Source organism: Nematolebias whitei, chromosome 9 (assembly GCF_014905685.2).
Source record: "Nematolebias whitei isolate Nwh7 chromosome 9, NemWhi1, whole genome shotgun sequence".
In the NCBI taxonomy this organism is placed as follows: domain Eukaryota; kingdom Metazoa; phylum Chordata; class Actinopteri; order Cyprinodontiformes; family Rivulidae; genus Nematolebias; species Nematolebias whitei.
In genome coordinates, this window is record NC_056506.1 from 38,646,737 (window position 1) to 38,673,354 (window position 26,618).

Consider the following 26,618-nt stretch of genomic DNA (forward strand, 5'->3'; position numbering starts at 1 on the left):
CTCAGCTTTCATGTACACTGTGTGTTGTCAGTAAGAATAATTATTTTTCTTAACAAAGTTAGCAAATATATGTCTTCAGGTCAGAGTAAATGGGATGCTCCATCAAAGGTCTAGCGTTCCTTGAAGGATTGCATACCGCCTGCCACTTTTCAAGCCAGTTTTAAACAAACAAACAACAAAAAAAAAACTAACAGTAAAAATAAATGGATTTAAAGCCATTTTGGTCAAATTTTGTAATACAAGATCTGAGTATATGTTGGGGTTGACTCTCAGCTACAATTATACCAAATTTTAGCAACTTATTTGTAAATTTCACTAAGTTATAGCCAGTTTTTGTTGGTTAAAGTTGATTGTGTGGTAGCCATCTTGAATTGGGCCAACTCCAGATGTTGAGGTGTAGATGTACATGATTTCTAAGTGTTTCATCAAAATTTATCCCATGGTTTAAGAGAAGCACAAATTCACATTTTTCTTATTAGGGCATTGTATTTACTTCTACTCACTTCTGTAGCCAAACACTGACCTTTACTCCTACGCTAACCATTACCAGTATGTCTAATCCTAACTTAACACCTTGTCCTAAATCTACATGTAAACCTCTAACTCAGAAATGACAAACAGCCTTTAATCCACGTTAGGACTACTGATCCAGACAAGGTAGGCGAGTAGATCGGAAATTATTCTAAAAATAGTAACAAAAAACAAATACAAGCAGATAAAAAATAAAATTGCAAAGATTTACAGCATTTTTTCATCCATTGGAGCGTCACAAAGTGAATACGTTGTTCATCATTTTAGGGAAACTCTTTATTAGGTGTTAAATTTTGTTTTTAACTAAACACTTTCCAAGTTTGTTTTTTTCTACAGAGATATTTTTCATTGTCAGATGTGATTTCTCAGTGTTAGTCCAAAACTCAGCTGCTGTGACAACATTTTTCTTTCTCACATTCCTAAACATGAATGTATCATGTAAGGAAAAAAAAAAAAAAAATAGCCCAAACATGTTCTATCAGAAAACTAAAAACAAGAAGCAGAACACACAAAGAGCGCACCAGTAACAATCGCGGACATAAGCAGATTCAATGTGTGAAAATTAAAAAAGATGAAAAGCAATATTTTGATTCAGACAAGTATTTTTACAAGTGTTTTTTAAAGGGTCTTCTGATAGACTAGCAGTGGTTCAAAGACAACACACAGTAACAGTGTTAATACAGTGTTAATAGATAAAACAATCATTTAAATGTGAAGGAATGAAAATCTCAGAACTGCATTACGATGCAATAAATTATACATTTTTATATCCACACAACAAACAGAGGAATTAAACTTAATTCGTCCTATGACTACTCTTTTTACAGTTTATTATTAAAGGTTTTTCTGTCCACTTACTGATTCTGCAAACTCTTCATTCAGTAACTCTAAAATGTCTCAACACAAAGCTATCTTCAGCACCACTACATTCACACTTGGCATTAAGCTGCAGCTCGACAGCTGATCGATCCGGTCCTGTGTGCGTTTTAAAATGAAACTTGGATAATGTAAACAATGTGGAAATAAATAAACAGAAAGTGTGTGAGGGAATGCAGGAAGCAGTGTCTATGGGACAGATTGTAAGAATCAATTTATTAACTGATGCATGGAAATCAGTTTCTGTATTTATATATCAAATATAAAAACTACAAAAATGGTTTCTGAGTCAAAAAAAAAATGTCCTGACAGTTAAAAGCTGCAGAAGAAATGTACTTTTAGCTAATCTGCTTTATAATACAGTCTGCTAACGAAGCCTGGGGAAGTGTTCAAGGTAAATCCAGGTTTTTGAAGGGCTTGGGATTCCCTTCTTCTTTAGATCTCGGCTTCATTATACGACTGTTTCCGCTCAATATATGACTTATAATTACATATAGTTATTGTATACAAAAGTTCAGCTTTAATGACCCAAAAAATACAAAAAATTACATATTATTTTTCTGGTCTTTACAATTTTATAAAACCAGACCAGTTTTACCCATTAAAAAATCCAAACATCTCTCACCATCACTGAAAGGCTGAGGGTCGCCTGTCATCTGCGAAACAGTCCGTTCTGTGGTTTCTTGTTCCTGCTTCAGATACTGAAGTCTTGTTTGTCCTGCAGTGTGAGGAATGGGACCGATCGGAGTCTTTGGAGGAAAATCAAACGATGCATTTGGACTAAACCTCTGGCACTCATTTCCTGCTCTGTTCCTGAGTTCCATCCATGCATAGTAGTTGCAATGATAAGCGTGTTACTGAGCACAGAAACAGCTGATGCACACACTCACAGTCCTTCAGTTAGTTCCCAAACATCACTAGTAGTTGAGGAGATGCTCCTTTTCTGTACCGATATAACGCTGGTTAGCAGCAAACACCTTGGCTTTGTTCACAGACGGACCTTTAAACAAAAACAAACACAGTTTTAGCTCCATGCCTTCATATTCAACGTTTAAAAAAAAATAAAATAAATGTTACCAACCTATATAGCTTAGAAGAACTGGGAGGAAGATGAGGCCATGTGTCGCTCCAAGCAGGACAATGGCCAGGTACATTCTAAAGTAAAACACCTGGAAGATCTGCGACTTGGAAAGTGCCAGGATTAAGATCCCTCCAAACTTTGTTAATGTGATCCCACTGAATACCTGTCCAAATATGATCAAACTACTATTAGAACCAATGTCAGAGAATTTCAAACATAATTCAGAAACAAACCTCTTTGATATTAAATATATATTTTGTAAATGGTGCATGGTAAAGACAGAAGCAAATGTTAGCTAATCTGAGGTTTATAATCATCACAGTCACTTTAATAACATCATTTTAAATATACACAGTACTTCATCCTTAATGTTGCAATATAAATCATATATGTATATTTGCACACAGTCTAATACTGCACTATTCACACTTGCATTGTACATATATTACTTGCTGCTGCCATAAAACACCTGCATATTTCACATCATTCACTCTGTATATACTGGGTATATACATACGTACATCTATAAACATACATATGCTTATTCTCATTCAGCATTTATACAGTATATAATAACTCTACTGGCCGCTCTTGTATATAATGTTCACATCTGTAAGCATTATTCTCCACTCGTTCCCTGCACTTTAACTGTAAATAATTGGTAGTAATACTTCTGGTTAGATGCTAACTGCATTTCATTGGCTCTGTACTTGTATTCTGCACATTAATAAAGTTGAATATAATCTAATAAATGAACAAAATGTTTACATTTGCTGCAGATGTGTAAAACTTGTTGTTTTTATTGCTACCATGACATTTTTTTTTAAATTACCAGCATGCAAAATATGTTTTTACAATCCAACAGTTGAGCGTGTTCACTTCCCTTCCTGTTGCAAACTCGGTAGGTTGTAAAATGTAACTTACAGAGCTGCCCATGTGAGCCAGGGCCTCCTCGGCACGCTCCACTCTGGTACTCTTCACGCTGATGGAAAACGCGCGCACAATATGGCTGCAGAACTCCACGGAGATCCCACAGCTCTGCAACAGAGGGCAGGAACACGTCAGAACCAAAAACAAACAAATAAATAAATACATAAATAAAATCGGCACAGCTAGTTTCTTTCTGGCAAATATGAGAACAAAAAAACCTGCTGATGTTGAGACGTTTAACTCAATCAAAACACGTCAGACAACCAAAGACTGTAAATAGTTTAAAAGCATTATGTGACCCAAACCACATGATCGATCGTGGCTAATTGTACAAGAAACTAAAATCGTACCCAAATAAGCATCTAATTGAATTAAAACAAAAACCTATAATCTAATTAGAGATTTTTCGCAACAAATGGATACAACAGTGCAGTCTTTGTTTTCTCCAGCTTCTCACAGCGCCGCTGCAGAGGCACACAGCCTCTTCCTTCTGTAGCAGCTCAACACTAGCGGACATTCAAACCACCAGCATAAAACAAACCCGACATCTTTTGTATTGTTCTTGTTCAAAAACATCCTCTTTTTGTTTCGTTCATCTGAAAGATCAAAATTAGCAGAGTATCTAGTATTCTCCTGGGTACTGAAAGTGTTCATCATTTTAGTAAAGTTCATGTAAAGTAAAACCAGCACATCTAACAGGAACCAGGACAATATGTCAATAAAGCTAATATTTATTGAAATGCTTTAAGTCTGCCATTCAGTTTATTATGAAAAATTTTGTTCACCTGCTCCCCTACAAGCAATCATACATTACTTTTATTTTAATCAAGAAATAACTATAAATGTATGAATATTTGACCATACAACAACAAGCTAAGAACAGAAGTACGTGAACGAACACCTAAAAACATCTGAGGTGGATTTTGTATTTGACCACGAGCAAAGACCTGTTTGTTTACATGGACAAGCAGGAGCTAAGACTTGTACTGGGACTATTCTACAGAGCTGGTGGAACAGCTTCAACTTCCAGCTTCCCCTATGAATTCTAGTTATTTAATATACATCTTGGAGAACAGCAGATTTTTGCACATAACTAGTGACATCTGTGTGAAAACTCTCCCACAGCAGCGACAGAAAAGTATTAAATTATCCTGTTTCATATTTCTTGCTAACCATGGTTTGAGTGTGTGAATTATCTTCTGGCTTATGTGAAAAACAACTGAACTGTTGTTAAAATGCTTTATGCACCATCCATTGACTAAAAGAAATAGATATAGTGCTTCCGCCTTCTGTTGTTCAAATTAAAGCAGCCAAGTTCATGAGCCAGCGTTTGCACACAGGCATGGGAGATGTACCCTCGACACTGACGTCCCACCTATACACCCACACAGCTCTTTACGCTGCTGGAAGGTTGTACAGACGCTGAGAAATTCAGTGTACTATAACCCTTTTCTACGAGCCCAGAACTGATTAAAACTAAACAATTGAGGTGGAAAAGCATATTTGATCATAAAGCAGCAAGAGTCACAAAAATCAACATCTGAAGTGCATTTTTACTTTTTAGTTAGAAAAAGGATGGAGAGGCAGGACTTAAAAGTTGTACTAAAGCTAGCCACTAGGGGTCACCAGTCCTTGTGGCTTCAACTTTCAGCTCTAGCTATAATACTTCTTGGTTTTAAATAAGAATTGAAACAAAATAAATAATAATTTATTTCATAATGAAGAACAGGCTCATCTAAGGCTTTCTTAATCAAAGGACCACTAGAAAGATTCATTTCTTTTCACTCAAAACGTAATCGCTGAGAACTGTTCGGTTATTTCATGTTGCTCTTACCATGACCAGGTTGACAAGGGATACTGCGTTAAGGCTGATGCTCCACAGCCACATGACGCCAAACATGTTGACCAGGATCATGGCGATCGTGATGGTGACCATCACAGCTGACCACATCTCAAAGCCCAGCAGCACCGTAGTCACCACAAATATGGCGCCAAGTGAGACGCACAGGTTCAGAGCCGTGTCGTAGGCAATGGTGAGGTACTGCTCATAAAACACGTAGAAGACGCTAAAAATGAACAAAATCTGAATTAGTATAAAACATGCTGCAATAATAGTTGAATTTATGATTAGTCTAAAATTGTGTTGCTGTAATATGATCCCTTATATTGTATATTTTAATAAGTTACTTGATCCAATAAATGCTGCAAGTTTCTGGTTCCATAAAGTCACTTCTGATGAATTTGGAGTTTCTAGATTGTATTAAAAGGTACTTTAAGGATGATACAGTATTTTTATTAAATTAAATGTTAGAAAAAGTAAAAACTAATGCAGTAGTTCTGGTCATACATTAGCTTTTTTTTGTTTTTTTTTTTTGGGCATTTACAATGTTTTGCTTTCTGCTGTGTGCTTATCTGTGACCTTTCACCTTCTGATATACTTAAACTGTGACCACACAACAAGCCAAACTTCAGTCAGATGAAACAAACTTTACAAAAATGTCAAAGCTCCTACTCAAAAAGTGAAAATGCTTCAATTGAATATAGATCGGACACACAAAAGATTGCGATTAATTCCAGAGTCTAAGTAAATTACCTGCGGCTAGTACAACAGAACTTACCTGTAGGCAAAAACTTTGTGATCAATGGACTGGCTGATATTGCTAGCCAGGGTTCGAGCCATTTTCAAAGCGTCTATATAGTCCGGAGACTCCTTTAAGATGGTGTGGTACGTCATGAAGTGAGTGGCTCCGACGCCGGTGTCATTGGGATACAGATCGACTGCCGTGGCATAAGCTGCGTGGCCTCTGAGAAAGGGTCCGTGCAGAGAAGACAGGAATGTTACAATCCAAAACTTCTAGTAGAGGATTCAGTGACATGTTAAGTGTTTTCAATAAAAGTAATAACAAATACCCTTTTCCACACTTGACATTAGGATTATCTGACAAAAACATGGGTAGAAAGTGCATGAAGTCTTCTCCTACAGGTCTTTGCTTTCCACTTGGAGTCATCGGTCGACAAGATACACAGGACGAATTCACCACTATAAAACAGAATTATAAATGTAAATTAAATTATATAAAAACAACAATAATATTTAGTTTCTATCATAAATGTGTTGCAAAACATATTTAAAAGCAGAAGGAGCATATTTAACATTGTGATGCATGTCTTTGGACAACAGGAAATAAAATGACGCTTCCACAGTAAACCCACATCAGCACAGGGAGGACATGCATGACGCATTTAAAACAACAAATATTTACTACATCTGACTTTTAGTTCTGAAAATATGAATGCATTTACATTTAAATCATTTCCGAATGACACTTTCTGAACACATTTTTAAAAGTTACCCAAGTAAAAGCATATTTTGATTATAAAATGTATCCATTTGTGAGACTTGGCGATCAGAATCATGAGTCAACACTTCAATACACCAACACAGGATCAGATCTTACCTGAGGCGTTGCAGAAGGCCCCAGTTTCGTTGTAGTAGCGACAGCAGGTTGACTGAGGTTTCACCCAGTCGAAGTAGTCATCCAGCCAAGAAGATGGTGTGCTGGCAATGGTTGTACTAAAAGCAAATGAAAAAAGGTGGAAATAAATAGGTTAGATTTCATCTGCTTTATTAGATAAGAAGCTTTTCCTTTAACTACTTTACTCATACACAGGTGCTGGTCATAAAATTAGAATAGTTGATTTATTTCAGTAATTCCATTCAAAAAGTGAAACTTGTATATTATATTCATTCATTACACACAGACTGATATATTTCAAATGTTTATTTCTTAAAATGTTGATGATTATAACTGACAACTAATGGAAACCCCAAATTAAGTATCTCAGAAAAGTAGACTGTTGTGAAAAGGTTCAATATTGAAGACACTTGGTGCCACACTAATCAGCTAATTAATTCAAAACACCTGCAAAGGCCTTTAAATGGTCTCTCAGTCTAGTTCTGTAGGCTACACAATCATGGGGAAGACTGCTGACTTGACAGTTGTCCAAAAGATGACCATTGACACCTTGCACAAGGAGGGCAAGACACAAAAGGTCATTGCTAAAGAGGCTGGCTGTTCACAGAGCTCTGTGTCCAAGCACATTAATAAGAGAGGTGAAGGGAAAGAAAAGATGTGGTAGAAAAAAAGTGTACAAGCAATAGGGATAACTGCACACTGGAGAGGATGGTGAAACAAAACTCATCTCAAAATGTGGGGGAGATTCACAAATAGTGGACTGCAGCTGGAGTCGATGCTTCAAGAACCACCATGCACAGATGTATGCAAGACATGAGTTTCAGCTGTCACATTCCTTGTTTCAAGCCACTCTTGAACAAGAGATAGTGTCAGAAGCGTCTCACCTGGGCTAAAGACAAAGTTATGTTCTCTGATGAAAGGGAATTTTACAATTCCTTTGGTAATCAAGGTCCCAGAGTCTGGAGGAAGAGAGGAGAGGCACAAAATTCATGTTGCTTGAGGTCCAGTGTCAAGTTTTCAGTCAGTGATGATTTGGGATGCCATGTCATCTGCTGGTGTTGGTCCAGTGTGTTTTCTGAGGTCCAAGGTCCAGGCAGCCATCTACCAGGAAGTTTTAGAGCACTTCATGCTTCCTGCTGCTGACACTTTATGGAGATGCAGATTTCATTTTCCAACAGGACTTGGTACCTGCACACAGTGCCAAAGCTACCAGTACCTGGTTTAAGGACCCTAGTATCCCTGTTCTTAATTAGCCAGCAAAGTCACCTGACCCTAACCCCACAGAAAATCTATGGGGTATTGTGTCAAGAGGAAGATGTGATACATCAGACCCAACAATTCAGAAGAGCTGAAGGTCACTATCAGAGTAACCTGGGCTCTCATAACACCTGAGCAGTGCCACAGACTGATCGACTCCATGCCACGTCGCACTGCTGCAGTAATCCAGGCAAAAGGAGCCCCAACTAAGTATTGAGTGCTGCACATGCTCATACTTTTCATGTTCATACTTTTCAGTTGGCCGACATTTCTAAAAATCCTTTTTTTAATTGGTTTTAAGTAATATTCTAATTTTCTGAGATACTGAATTTGGGGTTTTCATTATTTGTCAGTTATAATCATCAAGATTAAAAGAAATAAACATCTGAAATATATCAGTCTGGGTGTAATGAATTAATATAATATACAAGTTTCACTTTTTGAATGGAATTACTGAAATAAATCAACTTTTTCATGATATTCTAATTTTATGACCAGCACCTGTATAGTATCATTCTATTCCTTTATTTAGTTCTATAGTTTCTATAGTTTAGGGTTTGTAACAAATAGAGATTTAAATGAGTCAAGTCAATTTATTTATTTTTTCTGGCAGTAGAATCAAAGAAAAATCTCTATTGTTGCTTTTTTTTTTGTCATTGCTCTGACTCACTAGTCGCTGATAAGCGAAGCTTGGTAGACCTGCTGGACCAAAGAGTCATTGTTACAGCCCACTCCTCCGCACACACAGTTTTGGCCCTCCAGGCTGCTGTAGTTCAGTCCGTCCTCCACAACAAAGTACACAGGAGCTCCAGTGTGGAGATACTCGCTTAAGTTCTTGAAGTAGTCCAAAACATACGAGTCCTAAACAGAAGTAACACAATTTCTTGAAGTTAGATTTAGTTAACTGTGTCAGAAAATACATTTAGACTCTGATATATCACCAGTGAAAGATGAAGACGCAAATTTTTTAATAGAAACTTTAAAACTTACATCAGGCATGGATAATTTCTGGTCCAGTCCAATGTCCACTTTATGTATCACAGCTATACTGAAGGACAGCATACCCACAAACACTGCCACCTGTTTACAATCACAGGATCATTACAACAACAAATACACAAAAATCTATTCTTGAGTTAATTAGTACAAGTTAAACTTTTGCATGGCTGCCAAAGTGCAACTAATTTACTTACAACAATTGGTCGAACCCAATCTTTCAGGATGAGCGGAGCGTAGATTTTCTTAAAAAAGCAAAAGAGGAAGCCTTCCGTTTTGACTTCCTGACCTTCGCTCAGTTTCGCACACCAGCAGATGTCAAGTCGGTTTTCCTTTTAAACAAAAACACACCGTGCAATGTTTGAAGAATGCAAATAACAACCAGCTGTTAGAGGTGACGGAGGGTCTAACAGCACAAAAATATAAAAGACGAGCAGATCAACCAATGAACATGTTGATTAATGTCGACTACATTTGTCTTAACGTGGAGTTTAACAAGAGAAGGCGGTTCACTTCTGAACAGTATCACTTAATAACGTGTTTCCACTATTTAACAATCATTAATAAATGTTTTTAAAATCACATCAATTCAGACCCCTAAAGTGAATTTATACATCTGTGGTAAACAACAATTAAGCTTGAAAACCAAGATTAGTGAAACAACTGACTACAACTGTGATATTAAATATAAAGAGACATAAAATGACTTTTAAACATTAGCGGTATTCCAGTTTCTGAACTAGCTCTGCACCATTTTTTAATGATCGTGATCGTCACATTTAAATATGCCAACACAGCCCTTTCACTATTGTAGATGAACAGATGCTGGGATATATTCATCATTTAACGCGAGTTCCTCATTTTTCTGGACTGAATAAAACGTGCATTGAATTTAAGGAAATGCAAACGTGAGACGTCATTTAAATTTGACCCATCAAAATGAATGCGGTCATTTATTTACAGAATCAAATTTAACATCAAACATTTACATTAATTTGGCAAATTATGAAAATAACAACATAAGCAATCAATCAGGAAAAATCATACGGCCATGATTTTTCCGTTGCTGCACCACAGACATGTATAAAACTGTACAACTATGACTTTTACCCACACGGATGTGAATAAGCACTTTACACAGACATTTCTAAATATCTGGGAGAATTTCTACTTGATAGAAAAGTTTAAAGATGGGAAGAAGTTTAGAGGGAGTTAAGATTGAATGGGAGGGGAGGAATGTTCGCCAGAACCGACACTCTCCATCAGAAGCCCAGCTCGCCTCGGTACGCTTGGTAGGAAACTTGACCCATTACCTCTCTGATGATAATCAGCAGATATGGTGTTCCGTTAACGCTACCGGTCCAGCGTCTCCTTAGAATGGCTGTTGCCCGTCAGAAGTAGTGGCGAGGCTCTGTTCGACACACCTTCACCTCAGTGGAAAATGTTATAATCCCATGGAACTCGGAAGAGCTTCGTTGTCATGTCAGGAACTCCAACAGCACTCCATCAGAACTCCAGAACTCTAGAAGTCTGACAACTCTCCAACTCTGAGTACCTGTGTGTCTCTCCGTGTCCCTGTGAGTCTGTGTAAACCAGGAAGTACTGACATTTTAAAGACTCTTTCCCGGTTCACTTTTTGGGATTTTTCATTGGTCAGACACGACCAGAAGGGGTGTGTTTTTGTGACGTAAGAGGTTAGAGACAGCGAGAATTGTTATGAGACAGCTCAGAAATGTTCTCACAGACCGAGAGGGTTCTGTTTTGGCGTGCCTTAAGAAACAGGTGCAAAACATCTCTATTTACGTCTGAGAGGATTCTAAAACATGACAGTTTTAACATAACAACTTGTTTTTCGTTTGACTGTAACCTTGTAAACGCACACACTTGCTCATTCAAAAGCAGAAATCAGAAAAATGCATAATTACTCTGCACAGCTTTTAACATGAGAATAAAATCATTACTCAGTTAATAAAATTGATTAGTTCACTGCAACATCTAAAATGGTTTGAACTAAGACACTTTGATTATCAACATTTGTAAGATAGTAATGATAATAAAAAGAGAGTGTTCTTTTCACTTGAATCTTCAAGAAAGAAAGTCTCAGGATGGGTGAACCTGTATTTATGGAGTCAAATACATGAAATGACAGCTTCTGTCCCACAAGGTTCTAAAGGTCAAGAGTTTTGACCTTAGACTGGGTTCCGACGTAGGCTTAGTCCACTACACTATGCAACGGGACCAAAACCAGTGGGTGGAAACTGAAGCAGTAAGAAAGCTCGAACACGTGATACATGGACATCTATTGCCACAGAATCTTGTGTCACTGTACTCAGCATTTATATCCATTTTTTGTTCATTTAGTTCCCAAAATCTTATTTGAACAATACCTGCTGTATACTGTAGTGTAGAGCAAACTGATTTTTTTTTTCAGGTTTGTGAAAGTCTATGTCTGGAATTTGTTTTAAGTGAGAATATGGATGCACGGAGATGCAGAGATTATTGTTTTATAATTGCATCATCATTTTATAGGAAGGTATCTGAAGAGTCCCCACACCTAATCAAATACAGTTATTAAAAGGTGATGACTCTTTTTATAATTTAACAAGTGTTCTGTTCCAGTCTGTATAATCTCTTGTAGTCTATTAAACAAATGTTACCGTCTCTTCCTCCGACACTCACCTCCTGCCTTTTGGCATCCAAGCCGAGCAAGCTGACAAAGCAACTGATCTGCAACAGGAAATCGATGAAAACAGCCAGGCCAGCGAACAGGGAGAAAGTCCTCACTGCTGGCATGTTAGACAAGGCACCTGGGGGGAGGGGAGGGGGAACACATTAGCTTTTAGCTCAGCAGAAAACTGTGACTATTTATCCGTCAACTGTAAAAAATTCAGACTGTAAAAGTAACTCTGTTAATTTAAAGATTTAAATTACAGATTATTTACAGATACTTAAGTTCATATGTTTATAATTCATTGCTAATTTGAGTTGCTTTTCACTGTTTTATTAGTTATGTTTCTTTCAGCTGCTGCTCCTTCAGGGGTTGCCACAACGAGCGAGCTCGCGTGAAAGATTTGGCAATCGTTTCACGCCGGATGCCCTCCCTGACGCAACCTGGGCTCGAACTCACAACCTCAGGATTACAAGGCCATGGCAATGACCACCAAGCTACCACAGTTAAGTTATTTATTTAGCGTATTTTCCACTGTACATGTCGCACCGCCGAATAAGTTGCATCAGTCCAAATATATCCAAATAAAGTGGAAAAAAAAAAACAAATGCATCGCTTCGCCGCATCAGTCGAATCTATTATGCGTCACCTCTGACAATCCGGAAATGTGGGCTGTTGCTGTGCCAAAAATAGATTGGCTACTAAATGGCCGCTGCAAGATCGTGCATGGGAGGACTTTAACAAGAATTTAACAAGATTAACACTTAAAAACAATTATTTGTTTGCTTGACATTATAGCAAAGGTGTGTCTCAGTTGAACTTGTACTTGATAAATGCACTTTAATGGTCAAATCAGCTGCATTTCGGCGCACCGCTCAGGCGAAATGCAGCTGATTTGACGTTTACGAGTTCTGGAGTGAGACGAAGGTAGCTTGGTATGGCAAGCCAAGTGTCTCATTAATAGCCACTTTTACCTATTAATGAGACACTTGGCTTGCCATATTACTCAAGGGCCCGCTTGCGGCTGAAAATGATAGTCTTCAATGTTTTCCATATCAGAATGAATGAAATCGTCAAATCTCAGCCAAAAATTTGGTTATAAATATGGGGGGGGGGGGGGGGGTATTAGCTGTTTCAGTGTATAAGTTGCAGGACTTGCACATTTATGCAAAAAGATGTGACTTATACAGCGAAAAATATGGTATATATGTTTATTATTGTTGGCTTGTGCCTGTATTTGTTAATCAGCTGAGTTTTAAAATGCACAACCTGATCTGACCTGATGTTATTTTGTTTGTCGAAGCACTTTATGATTTTTATCTTGAGAAGCACTATATAAATAAAGTTTTACTTCCTTACTACCTGCACTATTTCTGACAGGCAGCTACAAGCTATTAAGAAATCTGCCACTTTATTTTCAAATAAAACATTCATATAGGGTTCATAAATTTAGTTTTACCCAGAAAGAAGGCCACAGTCTCTGAGAAGGAGGACAGAAACATGCTGGGTGCTATGTCTCCAAGAATACGGCCGATCTGCTGGTGAAGTTCTTCATGTGACAGTCGCTCATCCCTCTATGAACAATAGCAAAGGAGGAAATAATTCTTGAGAGAAACAATCATGCACAAACACAAGCACCATTTTCTACAACTGGTACTAGACAGCAGAACTCTAGAGTAAAATTTAACACAACTTCAATGTATTGTGGTTTTAAAAGCAACTAAAAATGCTATAAATTATCTAATTTATTTGATTTGACAACGCAGATATTAATACTACGATCACTGCTAAAATAATAAAAAATAAATCTATAATGAGGACGTTATTATGTCAAAGTTGGCGTACAGACACACAAGTGAAAGAACACAAGTGAGTTTACAGATTTGTGTTTTTATCTCACAGATGCTATTTTTTGTGTTTGACACACCAGTAAAAGCATCAGAGAGCCAGCAGATAATTTTAAAGATATTTGTGACTTGGAAAATACATATGCAAAAAATGTGCAGCTAAAAAAAATGATTATAGCTATATATAATTACAGTGTGTGAATACAAAAAGTAAGGGTGCAGGTTATAAGAAATTATTTCTCTTGTTTCATCTTGTGATGTAATGCTGACTTTCACAACTTGTTGCAAAAGTTTGTTTCAAAAAAGCTTCACCATAAAAAGATTTAATTTTGCCTCCTCTGGAAATTTGGGCTTTTTTTTAATTTGGTTATATATCAAATCAAATCCCTCCATCTACTGCTTGTTCCAGAGTCAGGTCTCAAGGGAAGCAGCTTGAGCAGTGGGGGCAGACATTTCTTTCCACAGCCACCTCTTCCAGCTCTTCTGGGAGGATTCCAAGGGGTTCCTATGGAGCTAGTGACATTGAGCTCCTTGCTGTTTTCTCTGTACATCACAGTTTGCACCAGCTAGTGGGGGACAGGGAGTTTGACTCATATGACCTGAGAGTTTTTGTCACGTTTGGTTTCTCACAAGTTGTAGAATCAGCTCAAACACAGAATAATGACGGGAAAGCTGACTTTTGAAAACAGTGGTTCACCCTAGAAACCAAATACTGACTCATGCCTTCTAAAAACATTTTATTTGACTCGGCTGACTAATCATATTGAAGGTGTGAATGGGTATTGAACTACATGACAAAACAAAGGCTAAATAATACAAGTTACAGACTGCAACCTGAGAGTTTACCTGATATGTTTGCACTATAATAAAAATGTTGTCAACTCCAACAGCCAGCACAAGGAAAGGGATGACCTCGATCACAATGAGCGTGAGGGGTACACCGGCATAGCTGAAGATCCCCAGTGAGGAGCATACAGAGGTCAGCACAATAAAGATACCTGCTATGCCCAGAGATATCTTGGAGTCCACCTGCACGGACAAAAACAAAAACACAAGATCAATTACCTCGTTCATTTTCTGCACTATAAGTGGAAAGTAATGATGATTTATGCTGCATTACATTAAGTTCTCATGTCACAAACAGGAAAGACAAGTTAAATTGTGCAATAAGAGAAGCATTTGGCTAACAAAAACAAAAGACAACACACCAAAAGTCTTCTGCAACTGTGGATGTGACCGAGGGACAGAGAGATGTAGACGAACATGATGGCGTAGCTGATGACAATGGTGCTGATGTCGCCGTCGCTCTCTCTGTCGATTTCATCTTCAATGCTCCTCTCGGAGCTGAAGGCGATGGTCAGGTTGGGGTTTGAATAGTTCTTCATGAAACTGATGAATCTAGAAGGCAAAAAGACAAAATGAAAAAACTATGTACACGCAAAAACACCACCTCACAACAAACGGTGACTGTTGGCTTACTCTTTTTCCCAAGCGAGGACTCTGTTCATTTTCTCAGATTCATTCAGGTAGTTGTTAAGGGGAAAGGTGACAACGAGAGCAGTAGCATTGTTGTAGTTTGTATCTGCAACGCGAAAGAAAAATAGAAAAAGCATTAGGATGAGGAGCTGACAACAGCTTACTGCCAATACTAAGTACTGGTAGTTTTTAAAAAAAAAAAAAAAAAAAAAAAAAACAGAACTTAAAAATAGGAATGTTTCAGATGTTATTGAAATGCAGCATTTCAAAATTAATTTATAATCCTCATAATAAATTAAAAAAACCTTGAGGCATTACAGCTACACACTTCACAGCTGATAGACAGGTATGCAAAATAAGGTGTGGACGTCCTTGCTACTGGTTCTGTTTTATTAAAAACATGTTGCCGACATGTAAACAGCAAACCTTCTAAACCTGTTCTTCTAAACAACAATTTCTCATAAAACAAATAAAAACTTTAGTTTTGTCTATTTTCTAAGTGTATTATAAGCTTGTCACTTCCTGCAAGATGTAGCCATCCTGTATACAGATTCTGTATCCAATGAAAAGAATGTCTAAGATTTAAGGGCGGAGTCTAACATCAGGCCAGCTGGAGCTGACCAATCAGAGCTGACTAAGGTTTTCAGGGAAAGTTGCAGCCAACCCTGCTTCTCTTCCGCCTGGAAAGTTGTGATCTGCAGAGGCAGACACAAAGGTGCTTTCTAGAAAACATACCTCATAGCTCCTTACTATTTTTATACAGGAAATGTTTTATTAATTTTCATGATCATCAGCTTTACCAATGCTGCTTAGAGTAACAAATCAAATGTGGCAGTAGTGTAGATCATGAATTTTGTAGGAACACCAGAGCGAAGAGGGTAAATACAAAGGTAAATGACCAGAAGAGTACAGCAGTTTCATTTAATCAATAAAGAATCAAACAGACAAACTGTTCAGTTTTTATGCAATATTAAAATAATGTACAATTATTTTTTTTTTTAACCATTTTAGTGTCTAAATGACCAGGTATAAGGGATGAAATAAAAATACAAATATGCTTAAAGCACTGACTCGAACATTTTTCAAGTTTTTAACAATAAGAAATGTATAAATTTTAAAATAAATGAATAAATAAAAGTTATTTTAATGTGATGGCTTTGAATTGAAGAACTGTATTACTTTACATATTAAGTGTTTAGTGTACAGCTTAGATCTTTTAGCGTATTGTATCGCATTCGTTTAGTGTATATCTTAGATCCTTGTATACCGTTTCTTTTTATACTTTGAATTTGTGCTATTTTTGGGTGTAACTGGGATCTTGAGTACACACTTTCATTCCACCTCATTTATCACATATGATGCGAATGACAAAGAACCTTGAAGAAGTGTGCGGGACAGTTTTCTTACACCTGATTCCAACTAATACCATCCACTCCATCTCTCCAACTATTCCAACAAATGACTGTACGGCCTTCTCCAACTTTTGTTTCATGATGTGACACACGGGTTTCTTTTCTCCAGATGTGAGGATCAGTTTGTTTTGCAGTCGGCTTGCGTTGTAAAAGCCTTTTCTAATCTTCTTTTCAACTCAATTTACCGACTTTGTCATAATAGTTAAAACCAGTCTGGACCATATTTTCTATGAGGATTCACATTTTATTATCTACCACCTGCTTTGGCTCACAATAATACTGCCCACTCTTCTAAGGTCTGTGTCAAATCCCATAAAACCAGCAGGACCCCAAGTTTACTGCAGTGTTCTTAACTTCAATCTAAATCGAAATGTGTTTACGTGCAAGCTTTACTCTGAAATTTATAATCAGCAGAGATAAAAGTTAGGGATGCACAATATTATCAGCATGGTATCGGCTGATATTAGCGTTAAAGTTCAATATCGGACATCGGCCATTCCATCAAAATAACCCACCGATATAAAAGACGCTGATTTTGTATGACAACCCAGTGACAAGGATGCCTGCAGTGCCAGCACAACGTGATGACGTCACGCGCACCTACCTGATCTCACGACGGACAGGAAAATTCAAAAATGTCGGCAGTGTGGAAGTTTCTTTTATCGTTGGTGAGGATGTTGGATTCCGAAGATTTTTGGATTACTTTGAGCCTCGCTACATCGTCCCCAGTCTGAGATATTTTTCCGACGTAACCTTACCCGAGTTACAAGCCGTCATTTCCGACGTCGTTGAGAAGCCAATAGCCGATAGCACTTAGGTGAGTTTTACCACAGACATTTGGACGTCGTGTTAGCCCCGTTAGCATGATTAGACTTACGGCACAATGGATAGACAAAAACTTAGATCTTAAAAAGGCTGTCCTTCGTGCACAAGAGTGCAGAGCATCCCACACTGCAGCGAGGAACACAGAACAAGTCTCTACAAGTGAGACAGCATCACATGTGACTAATGCTAATAAATAACATTTAATACTTTTCATTTGATATAAGTTAAAATGCTATGCATATGGCTGTTACTGAATATGTCACCAGCTCTTACAGCTGTTACACAATTTTTTGTAGCAAATAAGCCTAAAATTAGAGGGCTATGTTCTGACAAAGGAAAGTATATAAAATATCGATATCGGACAAAAATCCAATACCGTGCATCCCTAATAAATGTTTCTGCTTCAGCTGATGAAAACAAGTACCATATTTTACGGACTATGAAGCGCACTTAAAAACCTTTAATTTTCTCAAAAATTGACAGTGAGCCTTATAATCAGGTGCGCCTTATTCATTCTAGTTGTGTTACTGACCTTGAGCTGATTTTATGTGGTTATTGTGAATGAGTTGAATAAAGTTTGACTTATCTGACCGTTATGTTTCGCTTAATACGCCTTATAATTACCTTATAGTCCAAAAAATATGGTAAACATGTATTAAATGAAGCAGTTTAAGGTAAAACATTATTTACAAAAAAAAAAGTACCATCATAACCGCCAAGGGCCAACCAGGGGAAGATGGGACCACCGAAGGTCCCTAAACAGGGATCATGGAGGGCAGTAGTGTCGTTGAGCGATGCTGGCGCGCTGTGGAAGAAAAAGATACGAAAAGTTACAAAAAACACGAACAGAAACAAACCAGTCATTTTTAGGTTGTGATCTTTTGACCATATGTATTAAAGTTTAGAAGAACAGAAAAACAGCCACCTGACATGTGACAGCTAAGGAGGAAGAATATATTAAGAACAAACTTTTCTCTAAAATTATCTAAAAATATAGCACAAGGTAGACCACACCGAGGAATAGATGTGAAACATTTCTTAGAACAAACCAGATTTGTGCAAACAAACATAACTAGAGAACAATAAAATGTATAAAATTAAACAAAAACATAAAAGTGCCAGTTTATTGGTAAGCATAAAAATGAAGAGTGAACAAAGTAAAGATAAAAACATCACCTGACACAGTAGAGGAAGTGGCTGTGGTAGTCAGCATAGACAAAAAACTCATCTCCCGCACTGTGATCCAGGACAGCGTGACTGTTCTGAAAGTAGTTGAGAACACTTAAGATGGTGCAGTTATTGTTGTATGGGGCCAGGGGAGCCAGGCAGATGTCCTTCAACGTAACCTTTTGACCTTGATATGTAGCTTCAAGGTTTTCGATTTGGAGCTGTAGATCCAGCACCTGATAGAGGTTAGAAAAACAACAGTAGAAACGAAAAACGTTAAACCACAGTTAAACCAAAGTTTCATTCCACATGATCAATGAAGGAACGTCACAAAAACATTATCACTTATTCTGTGTGAAATGTCACACTAATGCAACCTGGGCTCTACAAAACAGTGTTTACATATTTAAAAAGTGTCTGATCGTCTTGTAACTTGATCTTGACAGACAGAGGCCTCGTGAAAGAGGCAAAGAAAAGTGCTCTGAAAACAAAATAAAGAAGGGTGCTGTTGTGCTGTGACACTTATAATTCATTACGACCAAAATGCATTGAAATAATGTCTCTCATGAGGCTGTTTTCTGCTTCACTGTGGTGAAAAGTGATGAGGTGAGTCCAAAGTTTTGTTGCAGATCACTGCAGAAGACAACTGCAGTGTGTAAAGTTCAAGTAAAGTAGCTTTCTGTTTTCTAAACTGAACTCCCAGATTAACTCACCTGGTGCAGGATGTCTTTGAACAGGATGGCTTTGAATGGGACATCTGGTCCTGGATAATACGGAGAGTAGGTATAATTGTCGTCGATCGGGGTGGTTATAATGAGCTGTGCCGTCCTGAAGAAGGGGCCGAAGTGCTGATCAAAATAGTCCTTCTCTTGTCGAGCCTGGCTCGAGGGGGACGACCAAAGCTCTACTGGGTCTGTGGTGAGACGCATGTAGACCAAGCCCGAGGAGGCAGCGATCACCAGCACAATACTGGCCAATATGACAGCAGCCGGATGACGAACGCAGAAGGAACCCCAGCAGCTGAAGAACGTTCGCAGGACATTCTCAAAACGTTCACCAAGCGTTTCACAGCATGATGCGTTTACTGAGGGGAGAAAAAAATAATAAATTAAAACCATCTGATCTCTCACATCATAATGTAGGTGAATAAAATATTTTAGATATTGCATGACTCTACCTTGATTAGAATTATCGTTGTTGAGGGACAGGACGTTGTTGCTGTCCAAAATGGGGCCATACTCTGACTGGATAGTTGTTTTCCTGCAAACACAAAGAACCAAACATCAGTGAAATACACATTACAAACCAACTCAGAGCTGAATTGTTATAGAAAATAAATACTACTGAAAAAGCAGAATGACAAACGCGAGCTGTGTCTGCTAAAAGCGCATTACCTGTAACACCAAGCTACAAACGCAGCTCCAAGGAAGACCAGCAGAAATGCCAAATATGAGATCCACATGATGACATACATGGCATCCACGTCAAAGATGGTCCAGGGAGGCGGAGGAGTAGGAGGAACAGGTTTGGGGCCACAGGCATTCGCACAGTCCTGACAGGAGCAGGGACCCGAACCGTCATCTAAGCCCTCTGAGCAGGCGTATGTCTTGTTGTTCATGGGAGTGTATTGAGATACTGGCACATCTGGAGTAATAGAACATTTCATGGTTCAACTGATCAACCAGCTAAAGAGAAGGACTCCAAATAATACCATAAACAAGTAATTACCTGAGAATACTGGTTTAATATCAAAGGGAGCCTGTCCATTGTCAGTACTGAACATGTACTCGATCCAGTTAGTTGCGTTGCATTCTTTTGCATCCCTGCCACATAGCATTGATAAGGCTTTGACGTTGCTAGAAGGTAGCTGGACATCCTGACAGGCATTGTACATGGCTAAAAAAGGGGAAATGATCCAGGTTTTAATTAGTCAAATAGTTCATTCACCATTTTATTTGCATCAAGACCAAACACTCAGTAACCAGCTGAACACAAACAACTGAGAGCATGACTTCATATTTAGTTAGAGAAATAATAATGTTTACTAAGCTGGTTTTTTATGCAAGCCCTTTGCGTCAGTTCTTCACGGGACATTTATCAAAATGAGGAAATCATTTAAAAAAAAATATTGTTTTGTATCCAAATCTAGTTCTGGTTATACACTGACCATTAGTGAAGGTTTTTCCAATGTAGTACGTCACTTGGACCACGCTGGGGCCATCAAAATTGGTGGAGTTCATAAACCGACTCTGGTGGGGGCTGCATGTCAGCTCGCAGAAGAGGTTTATCAGATTAAAAAAACAGGAGGGACACCTGCACACAGATTCAGAAAATGCCAGGTACGAAATTAAAACAAGCGTGATAAAACACAATAAAAACAGTTCACTTTTAAACTAGTGTAAAGGAAAATCTGAGGCAATAAGAAAAGTGAAGTGAAACAGCCTACAAAGACAGAGCATGTCAAGCTTTGCTCATGAACTCGTCCATTCAATCATGCAAAGCCTGCAAATTTAAACCCAGCACTGAGTGCTTTTTGCAGCAAATAAAACATATTGACAGATTTATCTCCAGGTATTCAGAAAGAGATAGTATTCTGCTATGCATGTCGTAATTCATGAGTTAATGTTACAATAAGCTGCATACCGAGACAGGAACTGAAGGGGCAGCTGAAGACTCCCTTTGAGTGTGCGCAGCTGGTCAACGTTACAGCAAAGACTTCGGTCTCCATAGTCTAACCCTGGACACAGCTCCTGCATAAAAAAAAATACATATTGAAGATGTGACTTTGATACATTTTTATAGACGCACTGCAAAATGAAACGCAGCTTCAAAGAACGAGGATGCTGCGGGAGAAAACGATACGAGACTGCACGTACCCCGAGAAGCTCATAACCCTCAGGCTGTAGAGGAATAGGGGGCCCGGTGTAGTTGCAGTTGTACTTTTTCCCAGGTACCTTCGCTGATTCGCCACACTCGCCGTACCACACACAGTGCTGGGCCTCAACCTGACAGCGAGACAAGAAACACACTGATCATTTCTGCTCTGAGGCGTATTCTCATCTGGTCTTTGAATGTCCAGCCTAAAAACAGGCTGTAAAGTGGCGAATCAAACGTTAAACTTGTATAAAAATGTATTACAAAATAAATCAAATGACAAAGCCAACAAGTCAAAGACAAGCATGCAACACACTTTAAGTTACTTCACGGCAACAATGAGTCATGTGGCTGCAGTTGGTTTATTTATTTTTATGTTAAAGCTAAAAAAGTATCTTTGCGTGTCGTTTATTTACCAAGTAAAAAAAAAATCTGGTTGTGTTGTATTTCCTGTGTTTTTAACACCTTTTATGCTGTGTCTGAAAATAATTTTTGCAACTTCTGCCAAAGAATGTCTCTGCAAACCAGCATTTGAAAAAACAAATAATAATAATAATAGTGATTTAGTAGTAGAAAAGCAGTTTAATTAACTTCAATCTGTAACTTTATTTTATACAGTATGAACAAAAATTAAATTCCTGAAAGTTTTTTTTTTTTTTTTAATTAAACAAGCTTTTTTTTTAGTTGTTGAATCAGCATCAGAGCTCTCACATGTTCCGTGTTGCGAGGACCAACTTAGGGAAGTTAACTCATGTATTCCACAAATTGTTTTGTGAGAAGACGGTGTCAAACTTTATCCTATTTGCTCTTTGGAAGACTGAGGTCACTCGGTTTTCAGGTGTCAGTATTTATGCAAACAAGGTTTAAAAATCTGTAGACTAGGTCATCAGCCTTACTGTTTAACTATCTAACTGGAACTTGTTTACTTAGGTAAACAAACGGATCCCTGCAGTGGCCCTTGAACAGAAATTCCAATTCTGCCCAAATACAAGAATCAGACCCCCTCACAAGTGGTTTTTGGGTTTCTGCTGCCTCATAACAAACTCCAGATAATCAATGTATGTGCACTGATTCCAACATTCTTCTTTTTTCTCCAGCTGGACATCAATAGCTTATTTTAAAACAATGACTGACCAGTTTTAAAAGCACCTTTTCAAAGTAGTTCTGTCAATTGAAGTGGCCCAATCTAACGCATCATGAAAAGACGAGCAAACAGTGCAGTAAGTGGAGCGTAGAGGCCAATGAGGACAAGTTATTGATGCATACAACATATCTAATTCAATTAAAGCTAAAGGTTAAAGCAAGCGTCATTGCAACATCACTTTTTGTTTGTGATGTCCATGTGATGAAATGTAACTTAAAATGTGGAAATAGAAAAAAATGGATTACTGCGGCAATAATTTCTTCTGTGAGGATTATCGGCATGTGCTTTCTGTCAACGTACTATTATTATCACTGCACTGTATCCTTGTTTCACACCCCGAGGAACAGTAAGGTGGTGGTAAAAGGTGACATTGATTGAAAAAATTATAGAATACGTAAGTAAATCAGTTCAGATTTTATTTAAACGCGTTTGAAATTGCACTAGTTTGGGCGTCAATATTTATATCTCATTACTGTATACACTGAATTGGCAGCACAAAACTAGATAAATTCTGCACGATTTTGTAAGTCATATAATCAATATGTGCACTGATGTAAATGAGCACATGATGGTGACTGGATTATTTTAACTACAAGGCACTTGAAGCAAACTATTTCACAAGCAAAACGTCCTGCTTGGTCCACAAAAGTTAAAACCTGACTTAACTTTTGTGGATTTATTTAGCTGGATGATGGAGGATGCATCAGGACGTCCTGCTTGGTATTTAAAAACCAGCCTGAGTTGAGTGCTACCTTGTTAGCTTTAATTTTGTACAGTTTTAATTTGTAATAAATAAATAAAAATGAGGGAGAAGTACATGGAACTCAAATATTGGTGTCAATATAAAACAAGGATGATATTTGTGATTAATTAATTCAGAAAACCAAGACAGAAAACACAGGGTGTATGGAATGGATAACAAAGAGCTTAATCCAAAAAAGGTTAAAAGCAAAAACAACTGGACATCTATTCTGTAGTTAAATACAGAATAGATGTCCAGTTGTTTTCATCTTTAACCTTTTTTTTTTTTTTTTGGAGTTACCCTGTCCTGGATGACTGATATCTACACCAGCAAACAAAGAACGTAGATTTCTGAGTATCTGACGCAAGCCTGGTTACAGATTATTAGCTAACTTTCCTGTATGGGGTTCTACTTGGGTTAGCCAAACTGTGTTTAAATCGAAACATGGGGCTGAAATTCAATAAAAACGAGCTGACTGAGGCACTTCTGGAGATTTTCACTGAATGGTCAAAAATCGGTTTCGACATCAACCTGAACCACCAGTGTAACCAGTCTCTGAAATGTCAAGTCTGTCCGACACATGTTCTTTGAGCGTTAACGCTAGTTATATATTTAGAGCCGTATTAGGTCAAAACTGGATAAGGAGGTGTTTATTCTATAAGGAGTAGCTCTTAACACAGAACTAAGCATCGTAGTTTCGCTCTCCACCTGAAATAAACATCACAAATAGCAACCGTAGCCACGGCTGAGTCATGTCACGAGAAGGCGAATATTAACATGCACTTACCCATCGAAAATATCCACCTGATAAGAAAATTATGAAGAATAGTATAAATATTCTGTGTCTCCCTGGAGTAAACCCCATCCCTTTGACTTAATAGATAGAATCCAAGTGACAGAATGCTACATGTAAACTTTTACATAGCTGGACGATTTCTTCTTCCGCTGAGTATTTGTTCGGGGCGGAGATAAACGGATGACTCAGTGCTGCCACCAAGCGACACCAAGTGAGAACTGCACCCAACGTCACAACACCAGGCGGCGCAGTTCTGTACTGGAGGAGCAGACAATTATCACACCAAGGTCGGCTGAAACCGATCATTATGAGCTGTTATGAATTTGATTACATAATGTTATCGTAGATAATTAAAAACAAACGTTACTGGAAAAACTGTTGTGCAAAAATATACTGTTTGTCTTTTTTTTATTTTTTTTATTTTGACCCAGAATTATGTGACAATTTCTTCCAGAAGACAACAGCTGATACATATTTTTTGTTGCCATTTTTGTTGTTGTTGTTGTTTTACAGTATAATAAAGCAAAATATTTGGATTTCTTCCTGTAAAATACTTAGACTCTATATGAAAACTAAGTTAAACAAGATTTTTGACCTTGCCTTGATGCAATGTTTTGATTTTTGTAAAGCGCAAATATCTATCTAAATGTGAACTGAGAGGATTCATAATTGCAGTAAGGTTTTCTTGGCCAACTGTTGGCATTAAATTATTTCTCAATGCAATAAAAATATAAATGTAAAAGTTCATATATATGTAATCTGTTTATATTAAATGGCTTTTTATCACTTTGAAGAAGCACATTGCTAGTTCTACAAAGCATTTACAGTTGACTATCTCAATAATCTATTGGCAGAATTGTAAAGAAGCTGTCCTTGTGGTGAACACAGAATGCACATCAGTCTGTTCAGATGAAATGCTGCATGGTGCTGAGGCCGAAGATGTCTCAGTAAACAGTTCCAGAGTCCATCCTGAGATACAATCAGCAGGTAAAGTATAAACAGATAAGTTATCAGTGTCTTTAAGAAAGAAACAGACCCCAGACATCAGCACAGATATTGCTCTGGCCTATATGCAGTCCCTTTGACACCTGCTTATATGAAAACATTAAAAAAAAAAGTTAATTAGTCAATTACCCCTTAAATTTATATAGATTTTTGAGGGTGTATTATGCTTAAAAATTCTCAGGATAAGACAGATTAATCCTTTTTATATATGTGGACTGTGGACAGACGTTCCTGTACACTATTCCAGCCACTTGGTTGTCCTTTTCCTGCCTTCTCCTCACATCCTGCTATTATGTGCTGGACTATCTTGGGCATTTTTGCACAGCCTGCATCTGGGGTCTTGTCTTGTGTGGTAGACCCCAGCCTCCATTGTTCTTGTGTTGCTATGATTACTGTGATTTGTTGATATCTTCACTAGTCCTCTGCCTCCCTTCCTTTGTCTTGTTGTATACAGGTAGTCTCAGGGTGCTGGACTTTGGGTGAAACCCTCTGTGCACTGTGAGGAGCGTTTGTATCATGATGTCTGTGGTGTCTATCTCCTGTTTTGGCCCGGCTATCATACCAGCTGGGTATCTGATGACTAGCATTGCATATGTGTTGATGGCTCAGATATTGTTCTTGCCATTCGGTTGTGGCTGAGATTCTTGGTGCATCATCTTGATTGCTACTTGCCTTTGGACTTCCAAGGTATTTAGCTGTCCTGGAGATCTGCAATGTTGCCTTCAGGTAGGTCAACCCTTTCACTTGTGATCACCTTGCCTCTCTTGGATACCATTCAACAACATTTAGAAGTCCGACTGACATTTTTATGCTGTATATCGTGGTGAAGTGGATCAGTGAGTTGATGTATCGCTCATTTTTGGCATACAGCTTGATGTCATTCATGTAGAGGAGATGACTAAGGACTGTTCTACTTTGAAACTGGCATCCACGGTCTACTTTTTGCGATTATCTGGCTGAGGAGGTTTAGGTCAATGTAGAATAGTAGTGGAGACAGAGTGCTGCCTTGCTGCATGCCGCTTGATACTAAATTGTGTATTTGGTTTTAATTTGGCCTCTAGAGTCATCTTCCATAGTTCCGTTGAGTTCTTGAAGGTGACTCTTAGTAAAAACACCCAACTTGCCCTGTTTTTCTGCATGAGCAGTTCCATTTGACTTCTATCAATCAGATCATCTACCAGAGGCAGAGGAGCTTGATGGTTAGCTGATCCTAAAAAATCAAAAATCAATGTGTGGATGTACCATAATTTTCTGCAGTTCAATAAAAATGTAAACTATAGTGTGTGGGGGGGTGCATGGGTGGCGTGCTGGGGCGTCTCCGGGCCTATGGTGCGGAGCTCTTGATGTGAGAGCCGGCCCTCCTCGGCTGCGGCTCCCTGCTGCTCTGCCCCTTGGGCTGGGGCCGGCCTGTGGTCGCTGTCAGGTAGATGGTGCATGCGGTCGGCCCGACAGAGATTCTGTCGGGCTATCTGTGTGTGCCTGTTGGTTGCTCGGGTTGGGTTTTTGGTGGTCCCC

At 38.2% G+C, this 26,618-nt stretch overlaps 1 protein-coding gene across 1 annotated transcript; it reads right to left on the reverse strand.

Annotated features, from left to right (window-relative positions):
* Positions 1-1,319: 1,319 nt before the first annotated feature.
* npc1 (Niemann-Pick disease, type C1) lies at positions 1,320-24,240 on the reverse strand. Its single transcript, XM_037681787.1, has 25 exons — positions 24,090-24,240; positions 21,419-21,547; positions 21,186-21,292; positions 20,710-20,855; positions 20,271-20,438; positions 19,937-20,186; positions 19,720-19,802; positions 19,256-19,626; positions 18,552-18,778; positions 18,080-18,180; positions 15,142-15,244; positions 14,871-15,060; positions 14,509-14,691; positions 13,275-13,389; positions 11,827-11,954; positions 9,345-9,479; positions 9,142-9,231; positions 8,822-9,012; positions 6,877-6,992; positions 6,329-6,458; positions 6,037-6,222; positions 5,253-5,484; positions 3,413-3,526; positions 2,489-2,651; positions 1,320-2,407 (listed from the first exon to the last, which is right to left on the reverse strand). Exons 1-25 carry the CDS (start codon positions 24,165-24,167, stop codon positions 2,325-2,327), a joined length of 3,819 nt encoding a protein of 1,272 aa, XP_037537715.1. The 5' UTR covers positions 24,168-24,240; the 3' UTR covers positions 1,320-2,324.
* Positions 24,241-26,618: the final 2,378 nt, after the last annotated feature.

Bases quoted from the DNA above. Each gene is read 5' to 3' on its own strand.
- npc1 (XM_037681787.1), bottom strand. From the start codon at position 24,167: ATGGGGTTTACTCCAGGGAGACACAGAATATTTATACTATTCTTCATA. The intron at 11,955-13,274 runs GTAAAACTAAAT...CCCTCCCCCCAG, and splicing joins GACTGTGGCCTTCTTTCTGG to GTGCCTTGTCTAACATGCCA. The intron at 6,459-6,876 runs GTAAGATCTGAT...TCTGTTTTATAG, and splicing joins GGCCTTCTGCAACGCCTCAG to TGGTGAATTCGTCCTGTGTA.